Below are 9,779 nucleotides of genomic sequence, written 5' to 3' on the forward strand. Positions count from 1 at the left end.
AAGAAACCCAGATGGACTGAGCCGGCGTGGAAAGCTGTCCTGTGGTCCAAAGAATCAAAATTTGAAAATCTTTTTGAAAATCATCAATCCTGCATCATTCAGGCTGAAGAGGAGAGGGACCATCCAGCTTGTTATCAGCGCTCAGTTGAAAAGCCAGCATCTGTGATGGTACAGGGATGCATTAGTGCCTTACTTATTTCAGGACAAAAAAAAACACTTCCCACACACATTACAACAGCTTGGCTCCGTAGTAGAAGAGTCCGCTGATAAACTGGCCTCCTGCAGTCCAGACTTGTCAATCATTGAAAACATCTGGAGCATCAGGACATGAACAATACAACAAAGGAGACCCTGAACTGTTGAGCAGCTGAAATCCTATATCAGGCAAGAATGGGACCACATTTCACTTTAATGACTCCAGAAACTGGTCTCCTCAGTTCCCAAAGGTTTACAGAGTGTTGTTAAAAGAAGAGGTGATGCAGCTCAGTGGTGAACATGCCCGTCCCAACTTTTTTGAAACGTATTGCTGCCATAAAATTCTAAAACACATTTTTTATAAACATAAAAATTTCAACATTTGATATATTGTCTTTAGTCAATTCAAGTTCAATTCAATATGGGTTTACATGATTTCTAAATCATTGCATTCTGTTTTTCTGTACATTTTACACAGCATCCCAACTTTTTTGGAAACTGGGTTGTACTATACAGAACTGCAAAGACAACACAGTTCATCTCGATGTCTAAGAAGAAAGTAACATTGAAACCCAGGAGTCTAAATTTTGTCAAATTGTGATTCTCTTGGTGGCCCCTTATGATGGTGTAGTTGTAAGTTTAAAATGAAAATGTGCTAATTCTATTCACTGATGCAGACTCACTTAATTTGGAAATATCATGAAATGAATTCTCCTTTCAGGTCACCCTAAACATTTTAGGACAAGTCCTCAGGAAGTCCTTTTTTTTTTTCTTTCTTTTTTTCTCATTTCACTGTTAATTCAAGTTGTTTTTTCTATAAAAGCAGTCTCAGTGTGGGACTAAGCTCTTCAACGCTAAAGTAAACTGGGTCAAAAAGTTACTGAGAAGAAGGTTGCAGAATGTTTGTGAAGATGACTTTCACAGCCATTAATAAGCATTCTGCTTAAATACCCCCAAACCCACCAGCTTCCACATGGTTAATGATCCTGGTAAAGAACCACATCACTGGCTGGTGATGAAGTTGGAATTTAAGGAACAAAGGATTTGAAGACATATTCTGTCGGAAATGTTTATTTCTTACACCTACAGTCCAGCTTGCAGTCAGTGACCATCTGACTAAATAGTTGTGGAAATCATTAAAGCTCTACAAGTGTCTCTGTGCTCTGGTCATTGTTGAGTTTTCCTTTAATTGGCCATCAGGCAGTAGAGAAAGGAGATGGTAGGTCTTTGGTTGGGGGCTCCTGCAATGAAAGAGAGACATTAACTTCTGATTCTTGTCTTGTTATTCTTTAGAATCATTCGTAAGCCGTGTTCAGACCAAATGCAAAGCAAATTACTCTCGCAGAGCGATTACATACCAAGTCAATGCAAAAGCGTGAAAGGACGCAAATACGCATCCGCCTAAGTTGAAAATATTTAACTTCAGCGGCCGTATTCGGGCGAGTAACGCGAGGCGAACATTCGCTTCGCATTTGGTCTGAACACAACAGTACAGAAGAACACGGCTAATTATTTACAGTCACTCCAGATATGTCCTGTATGATCACCACCTCGGCTCTCTCCTGCATTCTCCTCCTCTTCCTGACCCTCCAGGCTTTCCCCACAGTCAGCATGGAAACCACCAACATGGCTGCTGCCACACATGCTGCCACAGCTGTGACTGCTGTGGAGTTGTTAGCAGCTCCCTGTGGAGCCGGTTGGTCTGCCCCCTTCATCAGACTGGCAACAGGATGGACTGCAGAGTGGGGCAGAGGCTGGGGACCCAGCAGGTCCCCGTTATCTGAGGAGAGACAGAAAATCACAGAAACATTCCAGAGACAGGATGATCTTTGATATACACAAATGAGCGAAAACGTTTTGACCTCCTAAATGGCAAGATTGAGCGGTGGCCCCCCTTCAGCCGTGGTAAGTACCTACTTACGGTGGTCCGAAGAGGAACACACCATGAACCTTTGAGTACCGATTGACTCGGTCCGAAGAAGAGCGAACCATTTACCGATGACAGGGTGTTAGGGAATTCACTGGAACAAGTCCAATCTGTGGCAGCTCCAAATCAGGATCTACTGCTAATGTCTTACCTGTCTTACCTGTCTGCTAAAGTCCACATAACACAACACCCCCGACAGACCTCGGCGGTTCTGAGCACATTTATTGGCATGCAAAGGACTTACTGCAAATTAAGCACAGGTGGTCACAATGTTTTGGTTCATCGGCGTAAGCAGACGTATGAGTAATATCCTGGTTGCCTCTAATTGTCTGGTGTCTGAAAGACTTCCTACCTTCCAGACTGAAGAGGAAGTAGGCATCGTCTCCTTTGATGAAGTTTCTGCTCTTCAGTCTGCTGTTGGTGATGAAGGTACTTGTTCCGTAGCCCGAGCCTCGATAGTAATAGCTGCCATCAGACGCTGTGACTTTGGAGCCCACCTTCCTGGGATTATCCCAGTAGTACTCAGTGCCTGAGAGAAAACAGGTGAACAACTCAATGTAAATCCATTCAGGCTATAAAAGCAGGGGTTCAGGAAGCTGGCGGATAAATGGGCAGTCAAGCTTTCAACACTACACTCTCCACCCATCTCTTACCATCAGAGGACATCTTATCGGGGTCAGTTGTGACCATTCGGTGCATGTTCATTTGCTGTCTGATGTCAGACTGCTGATCCATTAACGTCATGGTTACCTGCTGCCATGGACACGGCCACTTGAGGCTGTGGTCGTTGGGGCCTGATGTTAGGTGGAAGTAGGTGGCCATGTACCCTGGACGGTCGCTTCGTCCATTCAGGTACACACCTACCTAAAGAGCACAGAGCAGTGTCAGCACATCCTGCTTTGCTTTGGATTATTTACAAAATTGTTTCCACAGAGCTCAGTCAAAAACAACTCCTGGGTCAAATCTGTGCAAACACGTGGTGGTGAGTACGTTCACGATTTCCCAAACAGCAGTTCTCCATTCAGGCTGGCAGCCGCATAACTTTTTCCAAAATCAAAAACAGGAGAGCAAATCTGCCACGCTTCTGACCAACACATCCACAGTCTAGTGTGAGCAGTGTTAAAGTAGGTGCTGGATTCTATCAGTGTTTAGGGTTTTGCCTGCAACGTCCAGTGTTTGTTTGTTATCACAATATTTAACCATTAAATGGAAATGGGTGGGGGGTTGTTTAGTCAATTATGAAATCCACATTTGCATATATATCAGGTGTAATATCATCAATATAGAAATGGGCATCAATTTAAAAATTCCTGACCAAGTACACTGGAGACTTTACAGGCCAAGTCCCGGTACGGAGGTGTTGTGGTTACTACAGGTATTACACCTTCCACATTCATCACATGATAAGATCATGTTTATAATCAAATAAAATAATCATAAAAAAATCTACACTTTTAAGCATCACAGGCTCACTCATTTAAAACTGAGTTAAATAAAGAAAAATAAACAGCTGAAGGCTGAGGAATGGTGCTCCCATTCGTCCCACCATGTCTGAACAGAGGATCCACTTCTCTTCCATACATTAAAACTTTAAAGGCACCCTGTGGTGTTTTTGACCTTCCACTGCTGTGGAACAGTTTCCTGTGACTAAATCCCCGTTTGCTTTGTTTTCACGCACACGTTGCTTCACTTTGATGAGTTCTGGTTGGTTGTATCAAGAAATAACACCACTGCAACAGATTCTATGAAATGATACAGTTGAAGTTGTTTGATTTAGTTTATATGCATATGTAAGTTACAGACCTTGATGATTGAATGTCCTGCTTTTCTTTTTATTTATCAAGAATGAGAGAATGAGTTGTTTAAAAAGGCATTTACCTGAAAGGAGTAACCTGCAGGTGACAGGAAGCGAGGGCTGTACAGTTTCCTTCCTGCCGGTGTGGAGGCCAGCAGACCGGTGATTTGGTGGATATGCCAGATGTGCTGAGGACACTTTGCGGAGGACAGGTTAATGTCGTCCACAGAGAAACCTCCCTTTGATGGACTCTTTCCCTTCACCCCCTCAAACACCACACGGGCCTTCTGGGTCACATTCAGGTTGACATTGTAAAGTTCCCAGGAGCCCATGTTACCTCCTGTGAAGAGCAGAACGAATTTTCAACAAATAACAACCTTCATTTATTTACTATGTTTAAAGTTGTACAGCAGATTTAAAGCATCTGTGTGCAGTGTTTGATTATAACTTGATGGTATTTATTTGTTTAAAACTTTTAGAATTTTTTTTAAATCCATGAGTCAAGAAGTCAGACACTTCCAAATCTTACACATTTAATTAGGATTTAATTATAACTTACACAATCGTTCAAATATTTCACTCATTACCTGAAATGCTCTTGAAAAGCTTCAGTTTACCGCTGGAGTTGACCTCGTCGTACTCTCTAACCCAGATATTGAGAACATCATCAGGGGCCCCGGTGTTATGGAGGAAGAACTGCAGACATTGGGCTCCGGGTTGCGGGTAAAGCCAACGACTCTCCAGGGAAGCCCGGTCCCCGGGATCAGCAGAGGCTGTGCTGAAGTGCATGAAGTAGCCTTTCCCTGGAACAACAGCCAAGAAGCAGCTGATGTTGCAAAAACTCCTCCACAGTGAAGAACCTCCCAGGTCTGTTCATGTTAAGACCTACAACAATTCTTGAGTATTTTCTTGATGTAACAGAAGCACACATGAAGCCTTTGGGGGCTCTTCGCAGACATTGATGTGTTTGCTTTCTAGCTATATCCCTGGTTCAATTATTGTGAGATTAAAACTAAAATAATTGTTATTAACATTGTTCACATGCAGTTTGTAGTGTTTTTGCCAGCAGAGGAGTTTAGCTTTATGGAAAGAAAATAAAAAAAATCATGAGCAAGCTTTATAGAGATCAGTGAAACAACACGTTATCCGACTCATTACATCATATCAATGATTGACAAAGTTAATCAGCAGTCATTTTTCTAACAGACAGATTTTAAATCCCTTTTATCTGCACTTCAATAAATCACTTTATCTAGAAACATCCAACGATATGTTCATGGGCCTAAAGTCAGGTACTTTGTACACAATGCTGCTGTAAATCACAGCTCTTTGTTTTTCAGATACACAACAGCAAAGCAGCACCTGAGGTCAGACAGGAGAACGTGTGTTTTTCTTTTAAACCCTGGTATCTACTTTATATTCCTGCTTCATCTTCACTCCTTGGATGACGCTTTTTGGGACCGCACCAAAATATTTGTGTGTTATATAGTTTACTTCTGAAAGCGCAGCACCACAACACACACGTGTAATGACTGACCGTTGCATTGTCCCATGTTGGTGAAGTCGGTCTGAGGCCCTCCTGTCACAGAACTGAGCTGCTCCCACTGGCCCTCACCGGCCTGTTGAACCATCCCGCACATGTTGTCCTCCTCAAACATGCAGCTGTCCACGAAAGTAGAAGACGTGGCTGTGGAGAGGAAACAGTCACAGCTTCATTCAGTGCAGTAGAAATAAATGACCAAGACTTTGATCTCATCTCATTATTCTGACAGGAAATTTCTTTCACATTCTTATCATAATCCTGAAATGCTCTATTACTATACGATAATATAAAGCACATCTATTCAACTGTTTGAAAGCCTCTGAGAGAAATAAGCAGGAGGAGGGTCAGCCTTTTGACCCGATCAGGTCAATTATGTTCACCTGTGTTATTATGTCAATAATCAATAAATATTTGATGGAAACTTTTTATGTAAGCGCTTTGGATTAGGAAACCTTTGATCCACTGTCTTATCACATATCCACCTCTTTTTATGGCCTGCATGGAGGGTGTGATGAAGAACCTGATATGATGCTGGGGCTCAATAACTAGGGGATAGTACTGCAGACATCAGTGTGTACATGTTACACTGTTAACATTACACTGCCTTTGGGCTACTAAACATGTCACATGCACGAGTACATGCTAATGTGCAGCAGCAAAGTCAACTGCTGACTTGCTGCAAAAAGATTTTCTCTCTTGGATGGATGGATGGGTAATTATTGCATAAATATATTTGTGTCTCCATCCATCCATCCATCCAACCTAACATCCATCCATCCATCTATCTATCTATCTATCTATCTATCTATCTATCTATCTATCTATCTATCTATCTATCTATCTATCTATCTATCTATCTATCTATCTATCTATCTATCTATCTATCTATCTATCTATCTATCTACAGTATATTAGCATCATGGTATGTGAGGTAGACTGTGTAACTTTATTATGAAACAAAGTAATTCCTTTTTAATTATGTGCTTTGGTTTATTGATTGTTCAAACTGTAAACTTCCAGTGCAGGTTCCTCGATCCCTTCTACAAATCATGCATACATATATATATATATATATATATATATATATATATATATATATATATATATATATATATATATTGTGTGCTACTGTCTTATAATTTTCTGCATTTTTCCTATGTTTTTAATCAGTGTTTTAAACAGTTCACGAAAACTGCAGTAATTACAATATAGATATCATGTGGTAGGTGTTCCCTCCTTCAGACTTGCTTATGGTATGTACAATGAAGGTAGGCTGTGTCATTTAGAGATTACAGGTTACAACGACTCACTGCAGTTGTAGAGGCGGTTGAGCTTGGTCAGGTCACTCGCACTGAAGCCCATCCTCTGACCAATCACATCCATGAAGTGGGGGATCTTGGTGATGATGCTGGGCTCCGAGCCGATGTTGAAGGACGTCTTACTGTAGTGCATCAGAGAGCCGTAGTCGTAGGGAAGCCCCAAAGCGCTGGACACCGTGTCATCATATGGTTTAAAGTTGTGCTCTTTACCTGAGGAGGAAAAAAAAGAATACCAGGAAGACTTTTATAAGGATTGAACAGCATTGCAAACTACTGTACATCATCCTGCGTCCTTTAGCTAAAAAGAGCTTTTCTTCTGTACGTCTTGTCATTGGTTGAGTTACTATGTGAAAACATTAATTAATTAACTGAGCTGTAATTCAGTGTTTTTCTTTGTTGATTGTTACCAGGTTCAATGTGGTCCCAAATGATGTTGACATAGTCGTCACGGTCAGCTCTGGACTGCTCGTGCCAGAAGCCCAGAGCGTGCAGGAACTCGTGCACAACGGTTCCTAGACGATCACAGTTTTTACCAATGGACAGCCGCTGCTTCCCCACACGCCGGTTTCCTACAGAGGAGTAGCATCTGAAGAAAAAAACCAAGATGCACTCAGGCAAACAGTACATGAACACAACCTGGTCTGGACCTGAACAGTAAAGCTTGACTCACCCACTGCCTTTGAACACAGAGATGTAGTTCTCCTCCCCTTTCCATGGTGTGAAGTCGATGCAGCTCTTCAGTCTGTACTGGTCAAAAGCCTTCAGGACCACTCCCTTGGCATTCATGTCTACATGTTTCACAGTGCAGTACAAAGAAACATATGAAGCATCCTGGTGCATTTACAGAGATGTGAAGGTGAGTTTCTATACTGTCTCACCCAGACTGTCCTCCAGGTAGTAGGGGATGGTTGTTGGCCAGCGATACTCTTCTCCAATGATGGAGTTTCTGTTGAGAGTCTGATGGGAAGAAGGAATACAGGTGTGTTGTAGAGTCATCATCATTGTGATGTATTAAAAATGACAAATGTATGTTATCTCATTATAATATTTTTCAGTTTTAATAACACAACCTTGAAAATATACAGCTGTTCTTTAGGTTAGGTTAGGTTAGGTTAGGTAGTTTCTTTATTAATCCCCGAGGGGAAATTTTTTTCTCGCTACAGCAGCATACAGGAAGCAATAAGATATTAATAGAATAATAGAAAGCAATAAAATAGCAGTAAAATTTATTATCAACATCATTTGCCATTATTTGCAAGAAAAATGAATCACTTTTGTAGCATTGAAGGACTTATGTACTAAATTCAAGTTGTAAAGTGCTTAAAGCCTTGCAAATTTCTTTATTATTAAAATTTAAAGGTAAATTTAATTATTTAATTGTTTTTTTTTTTTTTTTAAAAAAACAAAAATATAATAATGATGTAGAAGCGAAAACGTTTTTTTTCAGGTTCATAATTCTAAAGTGGTGAAAGTTTAATGATGCTTGACACTATTTAAATAAACACCAAATCCATGTAATATGGTGTGAAATATTACACAGTATTCCCCCTCCTCCCCCCTCCTTTCCTTCTCTGTGTTTCTCTGATTGTCTGCAGGTGTGTTGGAGTTGGGGGCAGAGCCACCAGCTGCACACAGAATCACATGTCCAGAATCACATGTGGTCATGGAGTTCCATGTGTTTTTACACATTGGAAACTATTGTGTTTTTTCTGTACGGGAGGTTACAGGATTCACTTATTTTCAAAGTTTGAAAATGCACATAAAACCAAGTAATTGAAAACGCACATATAATGAATGGGACAAAAAAACTATATTTGCATAAATTTGACTTAAAAAAAACAACAACAACAACATTAATTTTGTCCCATAAGCACACACACACACACACACACACACACACACACACACACACGCACGCACACACACACACACACACACACACACACACACACACACACACACACACACAAATGACATTTCTGGTTGGTAATTTGCATGCACAAACACTAGTGTATTTGCAATTTTTTGTTCTCACCTCAAAATGTCCCGCTGGAGACTCAGAATTTAATCACAAATGTAATTCCACAACCAAATAAGCCTTAATATACAGGCTCCAAATAATATCAGGAATATGGCTGGTGTCTCGGCTCAATAACTTACATCGTCCTGTTCAATATCTCCTTCCAGCAGGTCCAGCTCTGCAGCTGCAGAGGAAAACATAATTTATTAATGAAAATCCTCAGAGACAGACACAGCACAACGAAACAAAAATAATGAGTCAGCATACCTTCATTGATGTCAAGGATGTCCCAGTCATGGCTGTCATCAACATCAGTTTCTGCAGATGAAGATTCAATGATACTGACATTACATTACCATAACCTGTAACAACCTGAACACTGTGTCAGCATCTGAGGTAGAAATGATCTTTGTAAGAAGTTTCTGTTTCTGCATGGCAGCCCTGTTCAAACTGAACAAACTTACAGCTTCTGCTTTCTTGTTTGTACAATTGAAGGTGCATGAAGAGTGCAACAGGGAAACTAATATTCAGTCCAGTAAAATATAAAAAATGTTTCTTTGAAACCTTAAGGAAGACAGGGCCTTCGACTAAACAATAGAATCTGAAAGATGTTTACATTGACTTGACAGTAATTTAACATCCAAATTAGAACACTTTGTCCCACTTTTGAGCATAGATGTAACACCAGCCACAAAAGTCATCATGTGATTCGACTGACTCACCTGTTTCACCTGTTAGCTTGGCTGCTGCCTGTAAAGTAAATCAAGAAGCACAAATTAATCAATTGTTTTTTAATTTCCATATAAAACTCAGTGGACTATAATCCTGTCCAGTCCTGGAGCATCACACGGTATTAAAGCCTTTTGCTCTGGACATATAATGTAGATGGTTCTGTTATGTCCACATGGGGTTACCCTCACCAGTCCCAGGCCCAACAGCAGAACGATCCACCTGAGAGTCATGACTCCAGCTGCAGACCA

At 40.8% G+C, this 9,779-nt stretch overlaps 1 protein-coding gene across 1 annotated transcript; it reads right to left on the bottom strand.

The window, feature by feature from the left end:
• Window positions 1–1,260: 1,260 nt before the first annotated feature.
• Window positions 1,261–9,761, bottom strand: mep1ba (meprin A subunit beta a). The gene is made up of 15 exons (XM_069149974.1): window positions 9,720–9,761; window positions 9,522–9,549; window positions 9,067–9,117; window positions 8,940–8,983; window positions 7,658–7,736; window positions 7,450–7,567; window positions 7,187–7,365; window positions 6,771–6,989; window positions 5,455–5,604; window positions 4,505–4,720; window positions 4,001–4,257; window positions 2,776–2,986; window positions 2,475–2,651; window positions 1,713–1,975; window positions 1,261–1,436 (listed from the first exon to the last, which is right to left on the bottom strand). The coding sequence occupies exons 1-15, from the start codon at window positions 9,759–9,761 to the stop codon at window positions 1,392–1,394; spliced, it is 2,079 nt and encodes a 692-aa protein (XP_069006075.1). The 3' UTR covers window positions 1,261–1,391.
• Between the last annotated feature and the right edge of the window lie 18 nt (window positions 9,762–9,779).

This window comes from Embiotoca jacksoni, unplaced genomic scaffold, assembly GCF_022577435.1.
Source record: "Embiotoca jacksoni isolate LCO1_2020_lvr unplaced genomic scaffold, fEmbJac1.0.p SCAF_16, whole genome shotgun sequence".
Taxonomy (NCBI): Eukaryota; Metazoa; Chordata; class Actinopteri; family Embiotocidae; genus Embiotoca; species Embiotoca jacksoni.

Bases quoted from the DNA above. Each gene is read 5' to 3' on its own strand.
- mep1ba (XM_069149974.1), bottom strand. From the start codon at position 9,761: ATGACTCTCAGGTGGATCGTTCTGCTGTTGGGCCTGGGACTG. The intron at 7,366-7,449 runs GTGAGTCAAGCT...TTTTTTCTTCAG, and splicing joins TCTGTGTTCAAAGGCAGTGG to ATGCTACTCCTCTGTAGGAA. The intron at 2,652-2,775 runs GTAAGAGATGGG...GTTTTCTCTCAG, and splicing joins CGATAAGATGTCCTCTGATG to GCACTGAGTACTACTGGGAT.